Below are 27,508 nucleotides of genomic sequence, written 5' to 3' on the forward strand. Positions count from 1 at the left end.
CTTGTATATTTATTGCAGCATATAAATTAATAATAATAAGTCTGGGGTAAAAAAAACTGATAAGCAGTTAGCTAGGGTGTGTAGAGTAGAAAAAAAGGAGAAGAGAGGAAAAAAAAGATTGACAGAAATTAAAATATTTAAACAGTAGAATCCTTATTTTTTAATAAGGAAAGTTTTAGTTAAAAGGAGTTAATCAAAAGGTGGAGAAAGAGAAATAAGTTTAATTAGTAATACCTTCGCTTATTATTTATTTATATGTCTAATTACCTATGTATCAATATATCCCCACTATAGGAATAAATGATTCAAATACTATGATTAATAATAATATACCTTCAAGTAATATTGTTGAGTCACATGATTCACATATACAATATCTTTCAATTATTAATCCTTTGTTAGTATCAGACAAGGCAGAATCTAATAATGAATTATTTAAACAGATTTTAATATTCATCACTACTTCACAACATCAAGATCAAGAATGGACTCAATTGGAAAAATTAAATTTAATTGGACTTATACGAGGAATTGATTCATTTAGTCGAACATTTTCCACTATTGAAAACCATCGTCCTACAATAATTAAAACATCCAAATCTTCAATTATAATCCTTGAATTAGAAAATGATTATTATATTGTATGTTCAACTTATCAAGTAAATCAAACTAAATCTAATTTCATTAATCAACAACTAATTAAATTGATTATAGATGCAAATACGACATTTAGACTATTAAATATGTCACTTGATAGAATCACAAAAGATTATGACTTTGAAGTAATGAAATCAACACTAAATCAATATTGGTCAGGTTTCCTTGAAAGCTATAATAACCAATTGTATAAAGTTCCTGTAGGATTAAAATGGCCCAATAGTTTGAATTATAGAGGTTTCCTAGGATTGTTGAAAAGTGGTGGCCAACCTAAACAAATTGCAAAGAAATCATCTATTCTGTTAATACCGAATCTCAAACACGAAATTAATCAATTACTATCAGATGATGATGTCCAGAATGAATTTGCAGCCAAGGGTATAATCATAAGTTATTTCGGGAAAATGAATCCCAAACAGTATGGACTCGTTTATTCCCAGAGCCTGAATGATGACGAGTTGGGGGATATAATTCCTCAAGAATCATTAGTTGATATCTACAATTGGTTAGAGTACCATGATTATCACGATAAATTAAATTCAACTTCCTTATGTTCGTCTACTAGTAGTGACCTTTTTAAAACTAATTTGCCAATGTTTGTACCAAGTCAAGCCGAAGCAGATTCTCAAGAAAATATGGTTGATTTAGGATTAAGGATGCTTCATCCTGTTAATCTCACAAATAGTTTGGTTGTCCTGCCCTTGAATTATACTGTCAATAGTATGATGGCTCTTGGGAATCAATTTACTTCTGCTGGGGCGGTGCAACAGGAGGTGCCAGTCCAACCTGATGCACAGGAACAGGGATGGTTATCTATGCCACAGTTTCTTCGGCCCTATGTTGGCACTGAAGCTGAAGCAACTACTTTGTTAGATGAAGCGAATGTGGAACCCAACCACGATAGTGAAGATGAAGAGGATGAGGACGAGGAAGTCGAAGCAGCTGGTAGCTATGTAATTGGTTTACAGACTGAGAACTTCCTACAAAACATTTCTCGAAGGTTAGTTTACATTCCAACACAGATGAAAGTAGATCAAGATATAAAGTCAATCGAAAGAGAGTATCAATTAGTCGTTTTTACAAGAGACGATATATACATTACCTTGATTTATGAATCGTCTGCAACTCATCAACTAGATAAAGTTGAATTCTATGAACAACTTCAACACGACATACTATTACCCACTATTCAAGAAATCCAGAATCTGATGATTGGTGGAAGTTTAATAAATACAAGTATCTCATCATTAAGATCTATAGCTGGTCTATTACCTTCCGAAGAAGTCGATCAAGATTTCTTCTATGTTATTTTCGATCCTGAGAAGCCGTGGTTCCAAAGTTCCTTGCCTTATTTGCCTAACATAACGAATGACAGGGCTACCACCCCAACAGCAACCACCAGATATCAAATGGCAATGTATTATTTACATGATCAATTGACAAATTTGTTTTTGATTCAACAACTGGAGTTCTTCCAGACTGATAATAAATTAAATGAATATTTCCATAAATTCACTAGTAATAAACTTAACGATTGGATGTTTTATTACATTCGTCATAAAAATAAATTCATTATTATAATCAAGAATAGAAATAAAACAAATAGAACAAATGCAAATACAAAGATTGTTGAGAAGTCCTTATTGGATAAGATTTCCGATGGAATTGTGGATTATGCCCATTTGGGATTCTTGGACAATTTAGGTGATGATGTGAAATATTGGTTGGGTCAACAAGTAGTAAGTAGCGAATAATTAATAGATTTAATAAATTAATCCAGTCCCTCCATCATAACAACCCCTCCCTCTTGTTTATATTTTTTACCTTGTATTTTTCTTAAGTCCATTGATCCAAAGTAGAACACTTGGCACATCCTTCGCAATCGATTTTGGCATTGACCAGTTAGTCAACCATTGAGGAATACTTCCCCCAGGATCAGAAACTGTCGCCATAGTCCACGACAAACCATCTTCCTCTAAGCTAACTTTTTCAATTGAGTTGTATTCTCCAACAACTTTTCCTGACGGCTGCGCATCGGAATTGACGGATTGAGATATGACATACACACAATTCTCTCCCAGTTTATAAACATGCACCCATTCATTAAATACCCTATCCTTGATTGGGAATCCAAATTCATATACTGCTTTAAGGAAATATGACCACCCATCCGAATTGGTGGTTATATCATTACATTCAACACTTTTTAATTCATGGATATACTCTAGCTCATAATCGGAATGGGTAGTGCCCAATTGTGAAGTTCCGGAAATGTATGAAATAATATCTTGGAGATATGGATATGAGTTTGGGATTTTACATGTTCTTGAAAACCACAATTTATTATCTATGAGTTTCTTTGACACGTTTACTTGGATGTTTAGTTTTGATGGGGGGAGGATATATTTGAAAGTTTTCGATGTGGGCCATTTGGGTGCTGTGTCTATGATGTTTCTACTGTTTGCGATTATTGCGTCTCGAGATAAGCTGTTAGGGTCAATTGATAGTCCAGGCATGTTTATGCATAAGGAAGAGACTAAACCTTAAAGGGAAGAAAGAGGGGCAGAAAAATTGTAGCAATATAATCTTATTATCGCACTTTAAATGGCTCATGTGAAGATGGAAGTCAGAGAGATCTGAGATGAAAATAAACATTAAATCAAAAAAACATAGTAAACATAAAATATAAAGAATTTCAAGAATTGGTAAAGCCCTCATGTCCATAATTTAATATTAGCCCCATCTTGAAGACTCATAGTCAAATGAATGAGTTTCTTTGGTGGATAGTTTGGATCCATAGTGCTAATATTAGGAAACATTTGTACTAATCTGGTAATAACATAAGAAGCTTCTGTAAGTGCAAATTGTTGACCAAGACAGATCCTTGGACCACCGTTGAATGGAAGATATGCCCAGCCCAACTTTTTCAAATCGTACCATCTTTCAGGTCTAAACATCTCTGCGTCTTCACCGTAATATTTCTTCAACCTATGGGTGAGATACACACTATAAGCAACTGAAGAACCCTTAGGAATAAAAATTGGCCAAGTTCCATCTTTTCCACCACCTCGAGGCAATGTTGTGTCTTTGGTAGCCATACGGAAATTGATAGGGACAGATGGATACATTCTTAACGCTTCTTGAAGAACAATCTTTAAGTACTCACATTTCTTCAATGATTCAAAAGTGATTTCATCAAGTCTAGCTTCATCACCATATCCAAACTTCGCATAGATTTCATCCTTGAGTTTTTGCCATACAAGTGGATTTCTAGCCAATTCAAAAAGAGTAAATGACAACAAACCGGCTGTTGTATCTCTACCCGCAACCATGATGTTCAATAATTGATCTTGTAACATTTTAGGATTTCTAGTTTGTTTGACCAATTCATACAAAAATGTATAATTATCCCTGGATTTCTTTTCGAGCTCTTCAGGGCTATAACTAAGAGCCAACGTGACATAATATTTAGCCAAAGCTTGAACTTTTCTATTACAACGACGGAACTCTGGAGTATTGAATAAATGGTGTAAGATTTGCAGATATGCCCTAGTAGCCAAATATGTTTGTGAAACACCAAAAGCTTCTGCAAACCCATCACGTTCCGGAATATTATTAGGAGTAGGAAGACCCAAATGATCGTCATATAGGGAATGAACCGATTCTCCAAACAAAAATTGTGTCGAAGTATCAACCGTGAATTGAAAGAACAATTTCTGAATATCAAATGTCTTACCGTTATATAATTCAATATGTTTAGCAAGCACTTGAACATGTGGTTCTAACAATTGGACATGGCCAACCTGTTCCCTAGCAAATTGTGGTCTCAACATTCCACGGGTGAATTTCCAAGCTTCACCATCCAAAGTGAAAACACCATCTCCCAATAAGGGTTCGAAATGAACATGTCTTCTACCTAATGAAAAGTCATTGAATTGAGTAGCTAAAACCGCTTTCATATTTTCAGGATCTAGAGTGACAACCATCTTCAAAACATGTCCATATCTGACATAAAATGTGTCGGTTGGATAACGAGCAAAGAGACCACCTAAATATTCAGTTAAATTACCTTGTCTTTTTGCTGTAAGGAGTTCATTCAATGTTATTAATCCAAGGATTTTTACTTTCCATAAATATGGTGGGTTTTTGCATCCAAGTTTTTTACTTAAAATTGCATCTCGAACAACTGTTTGAAAAAACACATACAAAACAATAAACCCTAAGAGAGTATACCATTTCAATAAATATTTTAAGATTACTTCCTTGTCAATCATTGTGAAGTAAAGAATTGCCCTGGGCTAGTTGGAAAATGCGGGTAAAATTGATTTGAAAGTAATTTTTCAAAGAAATCCAACATTTATTAAAATGGCCTCCAATTGATATACATTATAAATAATAATAAAGTAAGGGGGGGTTAAATCTATAGAATAAAGTTAAATCATCTTGTCATTTCAAATCTTAAAAAGATTGTGGAGAAGATTGACAATAAGTAAGTCCGGTTTTGCAGCAATTTTTTTCTCGTCACTTTATCATGTGAATTTCTCTAAACCTATAAAATATTTATAAACGATACAACTGTAGAAACAGTTGTGGGGTTTCTAGTTTCATATCAGCTTCATGATTATCTACCTGCTAGTAACCCAACATACGTACTGCCTAGATTCTCAGAACGGCACATGCGGTAAGTATAAATCCGTGACTGCAGTTGGTGCCAGAACCACCTTCCACATATTCTAACTATAATTCTAACAATGTAGTCGGATTCTGTGTTGTTTTTAAATCTGGAAGTTGCATAAATTTGCTACATAATTCTCATACTACAAAGAAATTACTCATGAGATAGAATCACAGGCGTTTTTAGGTAGGCTTAAGCGATCTTGTCTAGAATTTTCTGACAATTGCAAACACTGAATGGTGCGCAAGTCAGTAAATGTATAACATTGAACTCTTATTGTATTCTGGTGACAATGGTTGACGTGTACGTCATATATGCAGTGTCTATAAGTTCATGTGTTGGAGGATCTTTGTTAAAGAAAAGTTGAGGCTGAAAGCTCAATTCCGCGTTCTTTTTTAACCGCCTTTGCATGAGACTAGATGTTTCTGTACTACTTCAAAGATTGCCAGGAAAGATATACTCAGAGAAGTTGACATTTAAGCACAGAATTGGGCACTACAAACCTAGCACCTCAGATTTACTTTTAGATACAGGAAGAACAAGGAGGATCATCAACTTACATGGTACAAATACATTACAACTAAAAAATACTAACTAATTAATCATTTCCACATTTGAATCTGCGTCCCAGGTTGAAGACTGGCAGTCAAGTGTAAATGTTGCTTGGGTGGATAGCTTGGATCCATACTTTTAATATTTGGAAACATTTGAGCTAATCTTGCAATGACATACGAAGCTTCAGTAAGAGCAAATTGCTGCCCAAGACATATTCTTGGACCACCGTTGAATGGGAGATATGCCCAACCCAACTTCTTCAAGTCATCCCATCTCTCTGGTCTAAACTTGTCTGCATCTTTTCCATAAAATTCTTCGCGTCTATGAGTTACATAGACACTATAAGCAACAGTAGATCCTTTTGGAATAAAGATTGGAGAATTCCCATCTGTGCCACCACCACGAGGTAGCGTTGTATCTTTGTTGGCAACTCTAAAATTGATTGGAACCGCAGGATACATTCTCAATGCCTCTTGAAGAATACTCTTTAAGTAGTCACATTTCTTCAATGATTCAAATGTGATTTCTTCAATCCTAGAATCATCACCACCTCCGAATTTAGTATAGATTTCATCCTTAAGCTTTGCCCAAACTTCTGGGTTTCTTGCTAATTCAAACATAGTAAATGATAATAAACCAGCAGTTGTGTCTCTGCCGGCAACCATAATATTCAATAATTGATCTTGTAACATCTTAGGACTTCTAGTTTTTTTGACCAACTCGTATAAGAATGTATAATTACCTTTGGACTTCACTTCGAGTTCTTCCGGAGTAAGCTCAAGGGCAAGTTGCACATAATACTGAGCCAAAGCTTGGACCTTCTTATTGCAATGACGAAATTGAGCACTATTAAATAAATGATGGAATATTTGCAGATATGCTCTTGAAGCAAGAATTGTTTGCGAAATGCCGAACGCTTCTGCGAACCCGTCACGTTCAGGAATATTGTTGGGACAAGGAAGACCCAAGTGTTCATCGTAAAGAGAGTGTACTGATTCACCAAACAATAATTCAGTAGATGTATCAACTGTGAATTGAAAGAATAACTTTTGGAGATCAAATGTCTCACCTTGATACAATTCAATATGTTTAGCAAGTACTTGAACATGTGGTTCTAATAATTGAACATGGCCAATCTGCTCTCTAGCAAATTGGGGTCTTAGCATTCCTCTAGTGAACTTCCAAGCTTCACCATCCAACGTAAAAACACCATCTCCTAATAAGGGTTTAAAGTGTGCATGTCTTCTCCCTAATGAAAAATCATTGAATTGAGTAGCTAATACAGCCTTCATATTATCTGGATCAACAGTAAAAACCACTTTTAAAACACCAGCTAATCTAAGAAAGAAAGTATTGTTCGGATAATGGGCGAAAACGTCCATTAAGAATTCAGTTAAACGATCTTCACTCTTAGCTTTAAGAAGTCTCATAAGCGCAAACACACCGGAGAATTTGACTATATGTGCATATGGCGGATTCTTGCATCCCATCCTTCTGGTATAGATTGCATCTTTGATTAAGGTAACTGAAAGGATATAAATGAAAACGGCAACTGGGATAAGAATATACCATTTGGGCATGTACTCGTCGATAATTTCTGGATTTAACATTTCGAATTAACTTCTACTGAACAAGAAAACACGAACTTGCAGAGAAGAAATTTGACAGATGTTATATACTTTATCTTTTGTACCCCAGTTTGTGGAGAATGTGCATCAAGTCCGACAAATTAGAACTTCAGTAGTAATAGCCAAATGTCATTTGCAGCTTGTTGCTTACCTGAATAGGAAATCCAGCATACCTACCTAGCCTCAGATCAACGCCTCAAGCTTTCACAACCTTTTATTGTAACTTTGACAAAACCAAGAAAATCCTAAAATCTCATTGTTCAATATCATATGAATAATTTCAGAAGCTCAACAAATTACTCAATACAAATATCACAGGAAAGTACTTCTCCAAAACAGAATGATTGATAAGCTACCCCAGAAAAAGGGGTGTTATTTTTTCTTGCTTATGTCATCGTCAATGCCCCCCAAAATTGACAATGGGTTACTCAACAATACAATACAGGTGGAACAATACCCAAAAGCTTCGCTATCTGAGAATGCCCTAATTGGGTAACTCCGGTAATGGAATCCCGTACCACATGCCTGTTGGATTTTTTTGTTGAGCTAGGTGGGGATTGACAGATCTCACCTTCTCTGCAATATGTCTCACTTGGTGACGTAAAACTGTTGCGAGATCTAATGATATTCATGACATATGAATCATTTCCATTCAGTCTCAACTTGCTTGTGAGAATGTAAGCTCTTTGTTCTACTCTGTGATTGCTATTGGTTGACAAATACTCATTTCCTAGGGGCGACTCATTTTCATATGAATTTGAAGGTGAATATGTCTGACATCTGCTGGATGTTTGGCTTCTATTGGATCGTTAGATTGACATTTACTCTATTATCCTGACCTCTTAGAAGTGCAATCTGGCTGAGAACATGTTGTCCTAAACTGTATCGATCAGAAGGGAAAAATTTCATGTCCAGAAAAAAGCAGGGCATTATCAAATTCAGCTTCTTCTGTTGCTTCTGTCGCAGATGATTACGTTAACTGCAGATGAATTAATAGAGTATTATTTGAATTTACCAAATGAAAGACAGTCACCATCATTAAAATCATACATCATCAAGAATCGCATTGAGTTTGAAAAGCAACTCTTAGATTCAATAGAATCCAGTTCATCACCAGCCATTATAGCAACTCCGTCGATTAACGAAGAAGTCGAGCCCCCTAATGCGATTGATCTAAATTTAATTGAAATAGACGAAGATACACTTATTCAACAAGCGGATGAAGCATGTGTCTCCAGCGTTAATGATATAGCAACTAGGAATTTCGTTGATGAACAAATGATTCATAAACAAGCTTTCCTTCAAGAGATTGAAGGAAAAGGACTCACGTTGAAAAGACAAAGAGCTAATGAGAGCGATGGAGGGAGTTCGAAGACACAGGCAAGCAACAAAACCATTCCCATGAATTATTAGTTAATTTAGATTAGTATACAGGATAGTTAGTGTATTAAATTATGACTATGTACAATAGAGTATTTACATCTCCTGCTTTATCTCTCTATGGCAGCCTTTGCGTTTGGCGTTCTTTACTCGAGCTGAGGAGCTTGGTTGTGTTCTACCCTTCTTTGCTCAGTTCCTTGTTGTTCAGGAAGTTTTTCTCGTTTGTGAAATTCCTCAAGAGCTTCTTTATATACATCGAATGCCTCGAGTCTTGCCTTACGTCCTTCTTCTGCAGCCTTGGAGAAAATCTTCAACATCAAACTAACTGATCTGACCCCATCATCGTTAGCTGGAATAGGATAAGTTAACAAAGAAGGTTCCATATCAGTATCACATAAACCAATGGTAGGGATATTAGTAGCAATACATTCTTTAACACAGTTTCTATTATCAACTGGATTCAATAAAACTACTAAGTCGGGTTTGAGAACTTGTGGAGATTCATGATGTTTGGCAAAGATTGCTTTATCACCCATATCAACTGTCATTTTAGAAGGAGCGGAAATTTGCTTAATAACTTCACTATGATTAGTGATCATACCTGGAATCCATCTTTTTGTTACATAGTATGCCTTGGTCTCATAGGCAAGATTTTCTATTTGACGTTTCAAAAAATCATTCTTCATAGTACCAACATACAAGATGATACCACCTTTTCTGGAAATACCTTCAATGACATCACATGCACGTTTCAACATAGGTATTGTCTTGTTTAAATCAATGATATGGACACCCTTATATTTACCATAGATGTATGGTTGGGTAGAAGGTCTCCAACTAGCAGTGGAATGACCTAAATGACATCCAGCAGCCATTAAATTTTCAAGAGTAGGATCATTTCTCCTTGGGGACTTCTTGTTTGGGTTTGTTACGTATGACCCTAACTTCCCAGAAACTCTAGCATGATGCAATTGTCTAATGTATAATTCTTGTTCCGAAAATGGTTTATATTCTGGGGTTGCTTTTACGTGAGCAAACCCTGAAGCTTGTGTTGTTTGGGTAGTTACCTGTGCATCTGAAATTCCATTTGAATCTCCTTCAGTAGATTCTTGTTTAATCCATGGTCTTCTGGCTGCTTCTCCAGTTGGCAATATCAATTTAGACATCATGAATTCTTCTAATTCTTGATCTAATTGTTTGACCTTCTTTTTAGGTAATTTTTCTAAATTCTCTTGTAATTTTTGTAACCTTTGTTCAAGCAAAGCGGATGGAGTTTTATTTAAAGTTGAAATTAATTCAATACTTTCTTGTTGCCACATCCTCAATTGCTTTGCTTTTGCGGCAGCAATTTCTTCTCTGGCAATCATTTCAGCAAGTTCTTTTTCACGTTGATCCTTTTCTGAGATGCTCTGTTTGTCTTCTACTTTCGATTCAACTGGTGCTGGCTCAACTGGTTCGGTCTCAACTGGTGCTGGTTCAATTGGTTTCGTCTCAACTGGTGTATCAGCATCAGGTTGTGCTTTAGTGTTGTTATACCTTCTCAATAAAGGCAAGGACGTAGCATTGGGTGTAACCCTCAAAGGAGCCCTAATGAATGCTCTTGAATATCTAATCATTGTCCTATAATCTTGGAGAGGATTTCTTGAGAGCCAATAGAGTACGATTCAAATTTGATGAAAGAAATTTTTCATGAATTTTTTTTTTCACCCAAAATTTTGAACCTGATCGCACGACCATTGGCAACTGGGTTTACAGCAACAAGTGAGGAGGAAGAATACACAACCAACCATAGTGAATGGACCCAATAGTAAATATAAGAAGGTTGATGCTTTGGTATTATCATGAATCAGTCACTTTAGAAGAATTCATTACCTTGATCTTGAAGAAAACTAATAAAACCGAAAAGAAAATAACCAAAGGATACATATTGGTTGTTGATCCCGAAGTCTATTATTCTTATAAATTAAAACTTTGCGAAACCTTGACTCCTAGATTAATTCATGAAATAGACAAGTTCCAACTTGTACTAATTGAACAATGGCAGGACTTATATGATTGGTTCGCAAATTTGCTATCTTCTTCTCAAGGTACAAAAGATGAGATTATTGTAGCATTATATGGAGTATTCACTCACTTTGTAGAGGTTGGTCATGATTACATTCCAAATAGATTCCTTCCTAATCCTGGTTTATATTCAGCTAAGGAATTAAATAAATTTCTTCATGGTTTATTTATTAGTCAACAAAACTGGGGGTTTGAGGTGGTTATAAATGAATCTGTCCCTGGTGTTGTTTCTAATGAATACGAAGAAGATCCTTTGCTTTGGAAAATATCGATACCGAAGATTAGTAAAAGTTCGAGTCACGTAAGTGGTAATCAAAGAAGACTTACCAATTTGGAGATGGAGGACAAGCAAAGTGAAGGGGATTACATTTCATTGCGAACAATATTTATGAAATGGGTTGAGAAAGTTAATCAAGATGCTTATACGAATCAGGTAGTCTGATTAGGTAGGTAGCATTATAGAGTTATTGAGCATCAATTGTTCAAAGAACATTTTCCTTGAAACACTCGAGATTTACGAAGTATCGTATATTAACTTACAGTAGTCTAAAGAAAAGAAACATGATATAATACTGTATTCTCTTTAGCAATTTGCATACTCAATGACGGTTAGTCAGTATTCAAGCTATTTATTGGTCGGCTTTGGCATTCTCCACTTCTTCTTCACCATCATCCTCGTTGTCTTCGCCTTCGTGAGCCCCTTCAGAAGCTTGACCCAATTGACTTGCCAATGAACTAATATCAAAGTTTTGACCACCTGCTCCACCAAGACCGCCAGCACCACCTGCACCTGCCATTAATTGTGAAAAATCGAGTCCACCAGCACCACCGCCGCCCATGTTCATCATATTACCTAATTCATCATCGACTTTAGCGGCTTCATTTTGTTCATCTTCATCAACCCATTTATCGAAATCGGTGTGAATAAAATGATATTTCAACTTTTCTTTAGTTAATCTTGGCCAATATTCTTCTTTAATAGTTTTCTTTCTAATAACCATAAAGATATGAGATCCATTTTCGGTATTAACATGAGAGTGTTCTGGATCTACTTCATCAAAGAAATCTATGTTTAAATCATAATGGATTGTTTTATCTGGAGAATTGGCTTCTACTTTTAAATACGTTGGTTTTAAATCTATTTTGGTGTCTGTATAATCAAGCATTTCTACCGTGAGATATAAAACATTCTTAGAAGCATCGTCTTCATTTGAACGTTGTGCCCAAAGAACTCGTGGAATTTGTGTGGTTGTCATTATTCTCTATGTTTATTTTATTTGAATTGGAATTGTATAGAAGAAGAAGAAGAAGAAGAACTTGAAGGAGAAAGTTAAATTGAAAAATGCCCAAGGGCAATTTTATTTTTCCAGATTTTGTTTTTTTGTGTCACCGAAGGAAAAGTGTTCTTTCTGTTTCTGTAGGTTTCGATTTATTACCTTATTTCATGCTCACGTGGTTTTAAATATTGGGCACATAGAATTATGGGCAAGATGTTACAGTTTCACCTCTTTATTTATAAAATGATTCGTTCATGATGATTTGCTGTATATAGATTGACAGCTGTTAATACAAAGTCTATAAGGTCCATAAATATAGAAATCTTGATTTCTCATCTAAAAATAACTCGAACAAAATTGCAGTCAAAAAGGAACTCTAGCGAAACGTAACGAACTTAGCACCTTCTTCATTGACATGTTCTTTAACATGATAGTCCAACAACATCTCGACCATATCTGGGCTTGATGACTTGACAGTGTCTATAATAATTTGAACATCTGTCATGTTTGGGTTTCTATTCAAGAACAACTCCTGCAATTCACAACAATTCAGTAAAATTATATTGGCCGCAACACCGGCTTCTAGTTTATTATCAGAAAGATTCAAGATCTTCAATGATGGTGGGAATTTCAACGTCATTCCCTCTGATTGCAAATACTGATTGATCTTGGTCTCTGACATTCGTATTTCTTGTAAGTTACTTAGTTCGGACAAAACATTAGGGTCAGACAACGTGGAAATCGGATTTCCATCAAGGATTAGACATCGCAACGACAAGGGAAAACTTCTCTCCAAGAACCTAATTTTGTTTCCCAGTAAGTCCAACTTCACTAGGTTCTTATAGGAGTCTAATTTCATTTCTCCTAATAACTTAGCAGTTATATAGTACTTAGTTAGATATAGCTCCTTCAACTGCTTTGGCAAAACATTTGGTTCCATTATGTCAAGGGCGTCTCCGGGCTCGATTGGATCAAGACCTCTTGGCATTACTGAAAGCAGTTCGACACAATCTGGTAATTGAAAATTCAATCTCTCAATCTTTTCAAACTTAGTGTTCGCCAATTCCACTCGCTTCAAATTAGGTGCGTGAATGATGATTGTGTCAAGGTCGTAATTATCAGATAAATCCAAAGTCCGCAAGCTGGATGGTAATTTGTATACAAATTCCTCCATTCCCTTCCATGCAACAGAAAGCTGAACTAATTCATTCAAATCAAGAAAACTTATAGATGATATGGGCAGAAATGAATATAGGTCCAAACTTCGCAATGATTTCGGTAATACAACTCCATCAACCTTAGGGACATGAAGTTTCAATTCGATAAGGGAATCTGGAAATCTGGCACTAGACCAATTTTCTTCTGGAACCGATTCATCCCAAGCATCTTGGAGCCCATTGTTTGAAATTTTTAAAACCCTTAGGGAGTCTGGAAATGTCAACTTTTCTGGTTGGTACAATCCTTGGAAAACATCTAGATTAAGGACCCTTAAATTGTTGGGAATCTGAAAACTCTCATCAAAGGTTACACGTGGCCCAGCAGAACCACGTTGCTTAATAAAGTCAAATAGCAAGATCTCAAGAGTTTTTAAACTGGAAGGCAAGGAAATATTGCTAAATGCCGTCGTCTTTAAGCTAATGTTGCCATGTCCTATCCGCAACTCTTTTAAATTAGTGTACAACTCAATACTATCCAAGCTTTCTAGGCGGTAAGGAGAACTATGCGCGGTTTCTAAGCTGTTACGAGAACTAAGTTCCATTCCCCATAAGATCACCAGCTCAATTCCTAGAGGAAACTTGAACTTGCTTAATTCATCAAAACCACAACCAATATCAGCCACAAATTCGCGTAAGTTTTCTAAGTAGGAAACATCCAATTCATCTAATTCAGAAATATATATTTGCAAAAATTGTAGTTTTGATGGCAAGCGAGGGAAACGTGTCTGAAATAAATTGATTTTATCTGTCAATCTTAGCTTTCTCAAATTAGGAAAAAGACGAGGTAGTTGATCCAGGTCAGCTTTATTCAACTCTAAGTCTTGAAGATTGACTCCCCAAGTTTCACGCCAACTTTCATCAGTAAACCATGGAAAAAAGTAAGCAGTAAGTGACGAGATGCTGGACAATAATGTGTGAAATCGATGTTCATTGGCAACATCCGGATGTCTACAACCACCTCCAAACTTAGTTGAAAGTCTAAAAACTTTGTATGACGGATCAAAGAGTGATGGTGGAAGTTTGTAGCCTTGTCCATATGAAAAATCTATTCTTGGCAATTGTCTTAATATATCAGGATATCGTTCATGAAACCAAACAAATTGCATGTAGTCTTTGAAATAAACAATCTTCGGTTTAAACGTGTTATATTTCTTCCTTAATTGAACAAATTGATTAACTTTTAACTGTTTATATGAACCGCCGCAAGCATCAACTTCATTAAGAAGGTTTGATAAAGAAGTTCCATCATCTAGCTTTGGTATTGCAATAGAGCTAAACGCATTTGGCGTATAATACGTCCCCTCAGAATATGTTGACTGCGACCAAACAATTTCGATAAAACGATAAAGCTTATTTATAGCATGCTCTCCTAAGAATGGGATATCGACATAAGTTTCCAAGCAGTCGTCGGGTATGAAGGAAATTATAAGCTCGATTACTTCAATAGGTAGATGAAATATTTCAAATCTTCTTCTTTGTCTCTTTCGTGTCGAGTATGATAGTTGTTCATTCCATTGTTGATCCATCTTGTACCTATATCATTTAAGTAAGTTTCGGTATATGCTCCGATTTTCAGATGTAGAAATATGCCTCTAAATGTTTATTATCTTAACCATTCATTGTTTATATTCCTACGTTGGGAGATTTCAATGTTCTTTGTATTTTCACAGGTGCTACCAATTGACAAGAATTTATCATGTGACAAACGGGTGATTTATTTGTGCGGCTCGTTTGAATTTTTGGTTGCAAGTTGTAATTGTCAATGTTATCACACTTTCCCATTGTCAAGAACATAAGAATGATCTCTCCAGACTAAGTAGATTGGTCGCAAAGGTCTCAGAAATCTTCAATGAGTTCTCATTGAAAATGAGGTTTTTGAAAAGTTGACTTTAAGTCGGGTTTTTTGGTCAAGAAATCACCGATAATTCTCTCTTTTCACAACTCATGTCAAGAAACCAACCAACATGCTTAAACAGATCCTCAAATATAAAGAACAAACAGCCAAGTTTTTGAGAGGCGTTTCTGAGGATCTTTTGTTATCTTAGCAAACTTTTAGGAGGTTAAGAGATTAATAAAATCGAACAATGTTGTGTTAGGGTAAAACTTTAGTTGGTCGAACTTACATTATGCTCTTGATGGACGTCTGAAGTCTCTATTTCGAATACTCAGGAGTTTATAGACTTGTTCGATAAAAGAATAAAGTTTTTTGACCGCATACTCTCCTAGAATGGGAACGTATGTATCAAGATAATCATCGGATATAAAGTAAATTATAGCTCAATTACTTCAGTATTTAGATTGAGAAATTTAATTTCCTTCTTTTTCTCTTTCGTGGCGAGTCTGATTCCTGCTGGCGTTTGTCTTGGGCCATTTCATATTCTAAGTGTTGACTCAAACAAGTCAGTATGGTCAGATTATCAGACTGGGGGATGAAAGAAAAAGTTCATTTGATGACGTCATCTTAAAGTAGGACATTAAGATTAAATGTCGTATCGAATAATGTCGCAACATTATTACATAAATTAAAAAAATGTGCAGCGCTTAAACATTCCATTAAAATTCCGTAATCGCACTCAAGTTTTTAAAAACGGTTTCTTTGATTCTGTACAACTCCACAGATTTGTAGTTATGCTTTTATAAAAAAGTCATGTGCTGGAATTACTTTGAAGATATTTGTTTTAATTACAATAATTAATTAATTTGTCACAAAAATTTAAAGAGAAGATACACCTTAAAAGAAGAGACAAGAAGCTATATCACGCAAAGCAAGACGGCGAATTCAATATGTTGTCAGATCTACCCTTGGAAATTCAAATGAAACTCCTTTATATGGATCCCGTATCTTCGTTGAAGTATACTAATTCGCATTTCTACTTGCTATATAATGATTTATATTATAATAAGATCTTGAGTGTTTTTGGTAAAGATATAATTCAAATAATCATAAAGATATTACCATGGCTTAAGCCATATATCAAGAGTTTAGACGTATTTAGATATAAAGCAAGAATGGCAATTGCATCTAGATTAGAATTGGAAGATTCCTCTACATTCGATAGTCCTGAAAATCAAAATCCATTGAATTGTATGTACATTAAAGATTCCTGGAGATACATTTATGCCGTTTTAAAGAATAAACGATTATTTGCCGAATATAGTGATTATAAGATTGATGAACCTTCAAACTATATATTTGATCATTATGTTGAAATCAATAGAACTTATTTGTTATCATACTCAAAGTCAGTTTGGTTATCGCCCGGTACATATAATTTGAATATTGGTTTAGCAATCAAACAGGGAAGTGGATTAGGGACAACTAAGTTTGAAGTCAAATATCGAGATAGAATTAATAATAAATCAATTGTTCAAACATTTTATCCTCCAACTAATATAAATGATATCCTACCTAAAAACCAATTTTGCTTTTTAAAAATTGGAGAATTTACCATTCCTGAACCACCTCGTCCTATAACTGATGTACCTACAAGTCGGGAAGCAGAAGAGGAAGATGAACCTGCTCAATATCATAATAAGCTTCAGAAAATCCAATTATCAATGGAAGAGATTGGCTTGTATCTTAAGTCAGGATTCAGAATATATTTCATTGATATTTCACAACCTTCACTATTATTCAATGAGTATGATTTGATGTACTATACGGTGAATGAAACTGATTTTCGATATTTCATCAATGTCCTCCTAAAGAACTTGTATAAAGCACTCAACTTTGTTCAGAATGGAGGTGTTTCTGATGATAACAGTGTTCAATCAGTAGCTAATTATTATGGTGGCGGAGATCCATATGCTATAATAGATAAATATGATAAGCAATTTCTTCAAGATTTCAATTCGCATTCGGAAACACTAGAAGATTTAAAGGAAGAACTATCAATGTATGATGATATTAAATTAATGAAATATGCTCAATTCTTTTATAATAGTAGATTTAAAAAGACATATTTCAAGTTTAGTACTATTTATCAAAGACGTCAATTTATAAACAAGTTTGGTGATTTTGAACTAGATTGGAATGAAGAGGAAGAACAAAAGGGAAAAACTCAGAATCAACAACCTCAAGATTCAAATTCAACCAATTTGAAGAGATGCTCTTACGATAAATTCGGATTAAAATGGAAGATACCCATAGTAGGTGAATTGTAAATAGCTAATTAGAGTATTTATATAATTATTTTTGTGTCTTATATAATTGTCGCGACAGCAGATTTGATCCATTTTAACTTTTCGTATTAATTAACTGATGGCGGTAAAAAAGATTACAGTTTTTAATTGAGAGTCAATCAGGATTTAATGAAACCTTCTGAATCTATCAAAGATCAAGATGGAGATAAAGTGAAGATGATGTTGAAGATAATCAAAAATCAGCATGATGTCAAACTGTTGAATGATTCAATTATGCCTCTGGAGAATAAAACTCACATACAGATACCCCATACTCCAATCAACACTAACTTTGATAAAGACCGACCTGTACCTATATACTCTGCGCTGCAGCCATCAAACTTTCAAACTAGAGGAAATGATCATATTCCAGTACCAGAAACCGCCAACGAAGAAGACAATGAAAGTAGAAACCAAGATGATTCTTTTGATACCCCAGAATTTAAAAACAGAAGAATCATCTTACAGAGATTCACCATTTATAATTCTCAAACAACGATGTATATAGTGGGTAGCAATTCTAAAGAAAGCTTATTCAGAATAATGGAAATAGGTAAAGATCCTGACAAACATGAGGAATTAATGATAATTGAAGACAAGAACTATTTTTATACAAGAAAAGATATGATTGAATTATTAAATGGATTGGATGAATCCATTGAAGGTGGGATACATAAGATTGCCCATGGTTATGGTTTATTGGGGTTGGTTAAGTTTACAAGAGGATATGAATTGATAGTTATCACGAAATGTTCACAGGTGGCAATTCTAGGAGGACATTTTATTTATCACATAGATGAAACTAAAATGATTCCTCTAGATATTAATCAGAAAAAACCTGAAAAGTATAGCGATGAAGAAAAATTGCTGACTATATTTAAGAATTTTGATTTAAGTAAGACATTCTATTTCAGTTATTCGTATGATATTACAAACACTTTGCAAACAAATTTCATGAAAAACAAACGAATGGCTACTGAATTCCAATTTGGATCCAGTCATAGTCACGAGAATGATTTATATAATAATTTTGACCATAATGAGAGATTTGTCTGGAACAATCTTTTATTAAAACCCATACTTGAAAACCAAGAAGTTGCAACTTATGAATGGTTTCAACCAATGATTCATGGATTTATAGATCAAGCCAACATTTCAATCTTCGGGCGGAAGTTTTACATTACCATAATTGCCAGAAGATCCCATCATTTTGCTGGGGCTAGATTTTTGAAACGTGGTGTTAATGACCGAGGTAATGTTGCTAATGAAATTGAAACTGAACAGATCGTATCAGATATGCTAACGACGTCATTTCACGATAGTCGATATGGGTTTTATAATAATCCACGATATACTAGTTTTGTACAACATCGAGGTTCTATCCCATTGTATTGGACCCAAGATAGTCGACTACCTAAACCACCTATTGAAATCAATTTGACGGATCCATTTTATAAAAGTTCAGCAAAACATTTTAATAATTTATTTCAAAGATATGGCCTGCCTTTGATTATTTTGAATTTAATTAAACAAAAGGAAAAACTTCCTCGAGAGCTGAAATTAAGTATGCATTTCACAACTTGTATTAAATACCTTAACCAATTCTTACCTGCTAGAAATAGAATCCAATACCATGGGTTTGATATGTCTAGACATTCCAAGAAGAATTTAGATGTGATTGGTCCATTGCAAAAAATAGCTTCATCTGCAGTCTCCCAAATTCAATTCTTCCATAACGGAATTGATCTCGAATCTACCCAAGTCCAAACTGGAATCATACGAACAAATTGTATTGATTGTTTAGACAGAACAAATGCCGCACAGTTTATAATTGGGAAGGAAGCACTTGCGCATCAACTAAGAAGCTTGAATTTCATTTCCCAAGATCAAAATCTCGATTATGATTCTGACTTAATCAATATCTTAACTGAAATGTTTCATGATCATGGTGATACAATTGCTGTTCAATACGGAGGGTCTAATTTGGTTAATACGATGGATTCGTACCGTCGGATAAATCAATGGTCTTCACATACAAGAGATATGATCAATAGTATTAAACGAATGTATTCGAATTCGTTTGTTGATAGAGACAGACAAGAAGCGATTAATTTATTCTTGGGAAATTATGTTTATGCGCCTGATAATCCTAGATTATGGGAATATAAGACAGATTTTTTATTACACAATACAATGATAATTGATAATTTACGTATCATGGAAAGTTATGCTCGTTGGTTTAATGAGAAATATTTGTCCGGATCACGATTTAAGCTAATTGGCCCCCCAACTGAAAACCGAAATCCATTTTGGGATCCAGAATGGAAATTGGAACCATATCCTGATAGTACTGAGAAATGGTTTAATGAATGTTATGTACCGAGAAAATTTCAATCATTGGATGATATTTTCCAATTTAATATGAATTCAAATGCAAGGTATTTCCCATCTAATGTGGCTAATGATCAAGTCTTTGATTACAGTCCTTTTGATTCTCGGAAACAAAATAGATATGATGATTCTAAAACAGGCGAATTCGATTTGAAGTATTTAGAAGGATATCCGATTGATAAAGAAGATGATATATATCTAAAAGACGCTAATGATAAGATATCGCCCCGAAGGAAAGATAAGAAATACTCAAAGACAATTAGGAAATTCATATCCAAAAAAATTGAGAAATTAGCTTATCAAGAAAAAGGCAGTAACAGTACCGAAGCAGATCAAGATATCTCGACATTAGAGGATTCTCTCTATGACAATGAGAAACGGGATGATGAATATTACGGACATAAGAGCACTGCCGACTCACTGATCATGACACCAGAGGTCGACAGGAAGGATTCTCAACTATATAAATCTCAATGGGATTATTCTACCATTCTTACAGAGGGTAAATCAGTCAATTCTCCGGAATATTTGTGCAATTCCCAAAGAGTGAAAGTTACGATTGATGACAATGATCTCTATCGCCATTATACAAATGGCATTTTCGACACGGAGGATTCAAAACATGGTGGCGGGAATGCTTTAACAGAAACACATTTGTATAACGTTCAGGATTTGAGATTATATGGCGATTATACTGGGGTGGATGAGACAAAGTGTTTGGGATTGAATACCGTGAATAACTATTTTTCTTTGGGTGGTTAGTTAGAAATACATATGTAGAGAATAGGCATTTCGTGAATGTGCTTTCTAAAAAGTGTTTTGTGAGTCTACAATCGAAAAAGTTGTAAATTCAGAAACATTCTATTAATTTCAATCTCTATAGAAAGACGTATACGAAGTAAAAATGAAGACCATATAGCATCTTCATATCCAAAGCTTGCCTAGAATGTTATGGGAAATCTGGAAGGGCACCACTGGCATCATTCTTTCCAACAGTTCTGACAAAAATTTGAGTTCCACCCGTCTTACAAAATTTATCGTTTGATTTCAAGGTGCCAGGATAGATAAATCCAAAATCACCACCTTCAGGATTACAAACAGACCAAGCGTCTTGACCATTGTAATTCAATTTATCTTTACGAACACTGAAACCGACAGAAGATTTACCATTAGGACACAACTTCATACGGCCAGTCTTCTGATCAACTCTAAGAAACATATTTGGGACATTGACAAGTTGTAAACTTGAATTTGCCAAGACAACCCCATCGATACCAAACTTGTGTGCGTTAATTGAATCATCCAAAACCACCTTCTTTTCTTGGAAAACCAACTTTTGAAATTGCTTAACTCGAATAGAATTCTCATCTGGAATTGGCAGACCATCTCTAAGAGGTGGGATATAGGCAGCAAGATAAAACTGTTCAGATTGGCCCTGGGCTTGATTCATCAGGATATAAGGTTGCGAGATAACACATCCTAATAAAATAGCGAATAAGGTGGTAAAAATGTACATCTTTGATATCAGACTACTTATTGAGGCTTCTGGATTATATGGATCTGATTTGAATCTTTATATGGTGATTTGCATTGATTTTATAGTGATTATAGGCTAGAATAATCATACGATTAGGACAGGTTTATTATTGCCAAAAATGGTTTTGCACCCTCCCAAATTGTATCACTAGAGTGGTTGGCATAACAAACAAAATGGGAGCAGAAGGTATTGTGGTTGTACTTTCTATATTTAATACGATATAGGTATATCAATGACTAATCGGGAAGTATTGTCAGTGTTTTGAACTATTCAGGGTATGTTGGGAGAGACAGCATTTCTCTTCCAACAATAGGTTGCAAAATTTATACGGGTAAACGTGATACCATAGTGTAAATCAGCTCCCTTTTTTTAATCCCCTGGAAACAAAAAAAAAAATGAAAATTGAGAGATGAGGGTTACCCTACGTTTACTGTAAAGATAAACAATAAACTGTCATAGAGTAGGGTAACACCATCATTGGAAAATAGTTGCAAAAATTTATTCTACTTCCTATTAAGTGAATCTAAACCATGCAAAGAGGAAGACAACAAGAGATTGGAGGTGCTCAGGCATTACTCCAACTAGGATCCAAAGCTAATGAGGAAGAAACAGCTGACGAAAGCACTTTAGGTGATGCTTCAAAAGTTGGTAATGACCAGGATACAAATGATTCAGATGTCGATTTGTCAGATGCAAAAGCTAACCAACATATAAACGATGCAGTCGAAGCTGCCGTTATGCGATATGTTGGAGGTACTTTGGGAACATCAAACAACTATACTGGTAGCGAAGGTTCATCCAAAAAGAGCAAAAGGAAAGTTCAAGAAGATTATGACTTTAATCAATGGACTGGATTCTTAGATGATAATATGTCTCATAATGATGATTTTAGTAGTTATAAGCCAAAGAAGAAGAAGAAAAAGGGCAGTCGTAAGAATCCGCACGGAATAGATCCTGACTTGGAAGGATTGGGTACTTCAGAGCATGATCAATTAGTTGAAGCTGCGATTAAAGATGCCCGAGAATTAGCAAGACAAGATGAATTAGAAGCTGCCATGAAAGATGCTGGTGAATTGGTTAGGCATATGAATGATAGTACGCAAGACCAAGGATTGGCAGCTCACCAAGCCCAACAAATTCTTGCTGCTGCCAATGCTATTGAACAGAATGTTTCCAGTGCTCATGATGAAACATTATCCGCCATTACCCAACTAGCCCATGCTGCTTCTTCATTAGAAGAGGCAGCTTCTGCAGCCACGGCAAGCAGAACCTCTGCCGGCGCCACTTCTTCGGCAACTACTATTGCGACCACAGCTCCTGCTACGTCCTCTGATGCAGCTCCAAAGAAGGCAAAGAAATCAAAGAAGAAAAAGAAATCTAAAGATGAATCTCAACCAGAGGAGCACAAGCAAGAACCAGAACCCGAGGTTGACCCCTTCGCCACAGTTGTTCAAAAATACCATCATTTAAGTGACTTAGAAACCTTGATTGACGATGCCTCAACTCCAGCAATCGAATGGTATAATGCCAAAAATGCTGAAAAACCAATGGGCAAAGGACCCAGGAAATTTTCCGACGAAGAAGAAAGAGCATTGCTTCATTTCATGTCTGGATTTTGTCAAATGAATAAATGGAGTCGAGAAGATATGTGTAATAGAATTTGGTCTAATGAAAGAAGAAAAGATAATTTCTGGGAATCTTTGCACAGAGTGTTACCATATAGATCAAGATCCTCCGTATATAAACATATTAGAAGGCAATATCATGTTTTTGATGTTAGAGCGAGATGGACCAAAGAAGATGATGATTTGTTGCGGAGATTGGGGAATACTCATGTTGGTAAATGGAAGCAAATCGGTGAAATCATGGGAAGAATGCCCGAGGATTGTCGTGATAGATGGAGAAATTACGTTAAATGTGGTGATAGTAGAACTGAGAATAGGTGGCTGGAAGAGGAAGAAGAGGTACTTAAACAAATTGTCAATGAAATGATTCAAGTATTAGAACTGGAAGATAAAAAAGTTGGAGAAAATACTCCAGTCGCAATCAATTGGACAATTGTTAGTGAAAGAATGAAGGGTACTAGATCGCGTATTCAATGTCGTTATAAATGGTCTAAATTAGTGAGACGTGAAGCTGCTCTTCGTGCATCATATATGGACAATCAAACTAAAGTGTGGTTATTTGAAAAGATTCAAGCACTAAATGTAGATAATGACGGTGAAATTAATTGGGAATATATCGCTATGTTATATGAACAAGAGAATATAAAAGACCAAGACCCTGAAGCAGCTGATTACAGTAGATGGCAACCTGCCGATTTCCAAGCCGCATTTGAAAAGGCAAGAGGTGGAATCAGAGAACATAAGAGTTTAAAATTTGATAAATTAATTTCCATGCTTATTGAGGATTATTCCTCAAGACCACCAGATGTTACCAGTGCAGCTTCCAAACCTCCTCGTTCTCGTCCAGAATCTGACTCCAAAACCACTCGTTCTGTGAAACGTAGTGGTGTTACTCCTGCGTTGACTGCAAATAACAAAAAGGGTAAAGGTGATAAGGGTGCTGCTGCCGACCCTAGTGATCCTTCTTCTATTGCAAGTGCTGCTGTTGCCGCAGTTGCTTCTGGTGTAGAGGAGGAAGAAGCAGTACAACAAGAATATAGTCTTTGGAGATAGACAAGATGTATGTATGTATATTTATGTAAATTAAAATCAATATTGTATAGTAAAATGTATTTTTTTCTGACATTATTTGCTTGTCGCGACACGCTGTTAAATGTGGTTGTAAAAAAAGTCACATTCGTCAACAACAACTTTGTTTCAACCATTCAAAGGAGATAAACACCCGACAGTCAAAGCACTATGAATAGAGACATTGATGATGCTTGTCTTATGTCATTTTATGGGGTTAAGACATTGACTCCCAAGAAATTAAGTCATTTGAATATCACCGAAATTGATTATCCCGACATTGACGAAATCTCAAAACTATCAGTTGAAGAACAATTCACAATCTTAAATCAATTGGTTAATCCTAATCAACAAGAGAAAGTCAATCTCAATTTAACAGATAGAGATGTAGAAGATCCTTTGAAAGGACAAGGTACAAATGTCGTAATGGATTTAATACAAAAGGGTATTATTACTTCACCTCGGGATCCAACGGTCAAAAGTTATTTAATTGGTTCGCAATCCTTCAATTCTCAAAAATATTTAACTACTATTCATCATGATACTCCAATTCAACAATTAAACTTTTCATTGAATTTCCTTGAGGATAATATTCATAGTCATACCAATGAATTAAAGGGGGCAATTGATCAAAATTTCATACGATTTATAAATTGTAAGAAAGCCATTGATGATGTATTGGTTGAATTCAAGAATCTGAAAACTAAAGCCCAAAAGGAAAGAGATAATGCTAGAGTATTTAATCCCGAAAAACATGCGATTCGTGCTACGACAGGAAAGGGTGAACTTGGATTAGTCCAGGAATTAGAAGGAGCAATTAATAATATGAATACTACAACATCTTTAATGATTAGACCAATTTCAGATAAAAAGAATAAAGAAATTAAATTATATAATATGATTAATTTTATTAAGGAGAATAAATTCTTTTTTGATTTACCTGGGATTTTAATAAATTCACTTTCAAATCATAATAATGAAAAACTTATTGATGATTATAATGAATTTTTAATTCAAAAACGGAAATTCTTTGAAAATCTTGAAAGTCAACAAAATGCCAATTTGATTAAGTTTACAAAAGAGAAGAATGAAGAAGCTATTAAGGAATGGGAACAAGAGAAACAAATCAAGATAACCATTCTTTCCAAAGTATTCAAAGAAATAGATGAAATCCGTGGACAATTTAGCAAAAGAACATATAAGGAATTACTTACATTAGATAATGATGCACTTTCAGATACATTCAAGGAGAACTCCAAATTTATTTCTTTGATTGATAATTTATCTAAATTAAATCCTTCAACTCAAACCAATCCAATTTCTGAATTTTTAGCTAAACAGATTGATACTATTTCCAAAAATTTTGAATATAAAGTTTCCAAATTTGATAATAAATTTTTGTTAATGCAAAGTAAATTATTGGATTATATAAACTCATTGAATAAGAATCGTCAATCTGGTTCTCATATTAATTATATTTCTGAAAAATATAAGAATTATCGAGATGAAGTGACGGATGCCAAAACAAGCGACGAAAGAATCACTATCATTCAAGAAGCTTTTGGAAATAGTGATTCTTTGGATTTGCCTTTGGTGAATGAAACTTGGTTAGTATTGTACAATTTTATTGATTTCCTTGATCATTTATTATTGAACAATTTAAACAAATGTTTGAGTAATTATCAATATTATGCAAAACAACGTGGAATTGATCCTGAATGTAAGATTAGAGATTCTATAATTGATTTAATTAACAAAGTCGTGCTATTATTAGCTACATTATTTGACGATGATGAATCCAATAATTCCAATAATCAATTGGAATCTTCACCTAGATTCTATAAACAATTTGTTCCATATTATACCAATTCCTTATCAGCAATTTATCATCTAACTAAAATCAACACCAAGCTAAATCGGATTTTTACCAGTTTTGGTCAAAATGTGGGTACAATTGGAAATCTCACCAAATATCCTGACACTAATAAAACCTTGAAATCATTAAAGTCATATAGTTCCAAAATCAATCAAAAAATAATTGAAGCAATTTGTGCTGTATGGGTGAATGATTGTAGTCAATTTTATGATATAGAAGATTGGAAAACTGAAGAAGAAATTGCTTTGCATACAATCAATGATTCCGTGGCCAAATATACTAAATTTGTAAGTATTATTGAATATTATCAAATGTATGTTATAATTAACATTGCTGGATTGATTTTCCAAAAGGAAAAACAACAAGATCAACAATCAGAATTTAAGATTGTAAGTGCACATCCAAGTAAGCGAATCTTGGTAAGTATTGAAATTCAATTTATGAGAAGTTTGAATATATTAGTGGATTCAGTAATGAAAAAATATAATATTGAAAGATCTTTAGTACCTCAAAATATGTTGGAAGAAAATTGTGATGTTGAAATATTTAAAATCTTAACTGTGAATAATTTAGATCGATTGTCAAGTCAAATATTCCCTAGATTAATTCGAAAATTTGATCAATTATATCTCAAAGATTTACAAAAACAAAATTTGAAATTATTTGCTGATATAGATAAAGCCAATATTACAATTATTGATGATATTTTAACTAATGAAAAATTATACATCAATACTCAAATCAATAATTTCTTTAATACCAAATTCGAACCTAAAGAATTGAGAATTGACGGATTTATTTATAAAATCTTAGTTCATTTTGTCAAATTAATCAACAAGATCAAACCATTAACCGCATTAGCCATATTTGTGAAAATCATAAATGAACTTCAATTAAGTCTAATCAAGACCATCTTGGATAATTTACGAAAGTTTGAAATCTCAAGTATTGCATTGGTTAATTTGAAATTAGATGCAACTTTCTTATTGAAAGTATTTGATAATTCAAGAAATTTGAAATTGAATGAAAATTGTCTGAAAATAATTCAAATCTTATTGAATACAATTGATGAACAATATGAACAATTTGGTAAGAATGCGTTTAGTTATTCTCAGGAACAATTCCAATTGGTGCTACAAGATAATTTGAATTCTTCTTCAAGTGAATTTAGTTGTTTTTAGATAGAATTATAATGAAATGTATGTTATTCAGTGTAACCCTTTCTCTTCAGTGCTCAACTACTTTGAATGAATCTTAGGCTGCAAAAATAATTTGCATCAAAGTACACGACCTGTTGATTTTTCCAGACATCTTCAATTTGTCTCAGATTACGTAATCGAAATATCAACAATCCAATGGTCATCATCATTCACCCA

The 27,508-nt window shown here is 34.5% G+C and overlaps 14 protein-coding genes across 14 annotated transcripts; 7 read left to right on the forward strand and 7 right to left on the reverse strand. All coding sequences in view use genetic code 12, as the record gives it.

The window, feature by feature from the left end:
* Positions 1-314: 314 nt before the first annotated feature.
* On the forward strand, positions 315-2,411 carry J8A68_004389 (uncharacterized protein; the record flags this gene model as incomplete). Its single annotated transcript, XM_049408342.1, has 1 exon — positions 315-2,411. One exon carries the CDS (start codon positions 315-317, stop codon positions 2,409-2,411), a length of 2,097 nt encoding a protein of 698 aa, XP_049262360.1.
* A 66-nt stretch (positions 2,412-2,477) lies between these two features.
* On the reverse strand, positions 2,478-3,173 carry J8A68_004390 (uncharacterized protein; the record flags this gene model as incomplete). Its single annotated transcript, XM_049408343.1, has 1 exon — positions 2,478-3,173. One exon carries the CDS (start codon positions 3,171-3,173, stop codon positions 2,478-2,480), a length of 696 nt encoding a protein of 231 aa, XP_049262361.1.
* Positions 3,174-3,371: 198 nt separating this feature from the next.
* On the reverse strand, positions 3,372-4,931 carry J8A68_004391 (cytochrome P450; the record flags this gene model as incomplete). Its single annotated transcript, XM_049408344.1, has 1 exon — positions 3,372-4,931. The coding sequence occupies one exon, from the start codon at positions 4,929-4,931 to the stop codon at positions 3,372-3,374; it is 1,560 nt and encodes a 519-aa protein (XP_049262362.1).
* Positions 4,932-5,934: 1,003 nt separating this feature from the next.
* On the reverse strand, positions 5,935-7,497 carry J8A68_004392 (cytochrome P450; the record flags this gene model as incomplete). Its single annotated transcript, XM_049408345.1, has 1 exon — positions 5,935-7,497. The coding sequence occupies one exon, from the start codon at positions 7,495-7,497 to the stop codon at positions 5,935-5,937; it is 1,563 nt and encodes a 520-aa protein (XP_049262363.1).
* Positions 7,498-8,481: 984 nt separating this feature from the next.
* On the forward strand, positions 8,482-8,928 carry J8A68_004393 (uncharacterized protein; the record flags this gene model as incomplete). The annotated part of the gene is made up of 1 exon (XM_049408346.1): positions 8,482-8,928. One exon carries the CDS (start codon positions 8,482-8,484, stop codon positions 8,926-8,928), a length of 447 nt encoding a protein of 148 aa, XP_049262364.1.
* A 113-nt stretch (positions 8,929-9,041) lies between these two features.
* Positions 9,042-10,511, reverse strand: J8A68_004394 (mitochondrial 37S ribosomal protein uS2m; the record flags this gene model as incomplete). The annotated part of the gene is made up of 1 exon (XM_049408347.1): positions 9,042-10,511. The coding sequence occupies one exon, from the start codon at positions 10,509-10,511 to the stop codon at positions 9,042-9,044; it is 1,470 nt and encodes a 489-aa protein (XP_049262365.1).
* A 179-nt stretch (positions 10,512-10,690) lies between these two features.
* J8A68_004395 (uncharacterized protein) lies at positions 10,691-11,401 on the forward strand (the record flags this gene model as incomplete). The annotated part of the gene is made up of 1 exon (XM_049408350.1): positions 10,691-11,401. One exon carries the CDS (start codon positions 10,691-10,693, stop codon positions 11,399-11,401), a length of 711 nt encoding a protein of 236 aa, XP_049262366.1.
* A 187-nt stretch (positions 11,402-11,588) lies between these two features.
* Positions 11,589-12,215, reverse strand: SBA1 (Hsp90 cochaperone; the record flags this gene model as incomplete). The annotated part of the gene is made up of 1 exon (XM_049408351.1): positions 11,589-12,215. The coding sequence occupies one exon, from the start codon at positions 12,213-12,215 to the stop codon at positions 11,589-11,591; it is 627 nt and encodes a 208-aa protein (XP_049262367.1).
* A 397-nt stretch (positions 12,216-12,612) lies between these two features.
* J8A68_004397 (uncharacterized protein) lies at positions 12,613-14,979 on the reverse strand (the record flags this gene model as incomplete). Its single annotated transcript, XM_049408352.1, has 1 exon — positions 12,613-14,979. One exon carries the CDS (start codon positions 14,977-14,979, stop codon positions 12,613-12,615), a length of 2,367 nt encoding a protein of 788 aa, XP_049262368.1.
* Positions 14,980-16,237: 1,258 nt separating this feature from the next.
* J8A68_004398 (uncharacterized protein) lies at positions 16,238-17,617 on the forward strand (the record flags this gene model as incomplete). Its single annotated transcript, XM_049408353.1, has 1 exon — positions 16,238-17,617. The coding sequence occupies one exon, from the start codon at positions 16,238-16,240 to the stop codon at positions 17,615-17,617; it is 1,380 nt and encodes a 459-aa protein (XP_049262369.1).
* A 147-nt stretch (positions 17,618-17,764) lies between these two features.
* On the forward strand, positions 17,765-20,788 carry J8A68_004399 (phosphatidylinositol-3,5-bisphosphate 5-phosphatase; the record flags this gene model as incomplete). Its single annotated transcript, XM_049408354.1, has 1 exon — positions 17,765-20,788. One exon carries the CDS (start codon positions 17,765-17,767, stop codon positions 20,786-20,788), a length of 3,024 nt encoding a protein of 1,007 aa, XP_049262370.1.
* Positions 20,789-20,975: 187 nt separating this feature from the next.
* Positions 20,976-21,476, reverse strand: J8A68_004400 (uncharacterized protein; the record flags this gene model as incomplete). The annotated part of the gene is made up of 1 exon (XM_049408355.1): positions 20,976-21,476. The coding sequence occupies one exon, from the start codon at positions 21,474-21,476 to the stop codon at positions 20,976-20,978; it is 501 nt and encodes a 166-aa protein (XP_049262371.1).
* Positions 21,477-22,093: 617 nt separating this feature from the next.
* On the forward strand, positions 22,094-24,241 carry J8A68_004401 (uncharacterized protein; the record flags this gene model as incomplete). Its single annotated transcript, XM_049408356.1, has 1 exon — positions 22,094-24,241. The coding sequence occupies one exon, from the start codon at positions 22,094-22,096 to the stop codon at positions 24,239-24,241; it is 2,148 nt and encodes a 715-aa protein (XP_049262372.1).
* Positions 24,242-24,427: 186 nt separating this feature from the next.
* Positions 24,428-27,313, forward strand: SEC5 (exocyst subunit; the record flags this gene model as incomplete). The annotated part of the gene is made up of 1 exon (XM_049408357.1): positions 24,428-27,313. One exon carries the CDS (start codon positions 24,428-24,430, stop codon positions 27,311-27,313), a length of 2,886 nt encoding a protein of 961 aa, XP_049262373.1.
* Between the last annotated feature and the right edge of the window lie 195 nt (positions 27,314-27,508).

The sequence above is a fragment of the Hemisphaericaspora subhashii genome (assembly GCF_019202705.1).
Source record: "Hemisphaericaspora subhashii strain CBS 10753 chromosome Unknown scaffold20, whole genome shotgun sequence".
Lineage (NCBI taxonomy): Eukaryota > Fungi > Ascomycota > Pichiomycetes > Serinales > Debaryomycetaceae > Hemisphaericaspora > Hemisphaericaspora subhashii.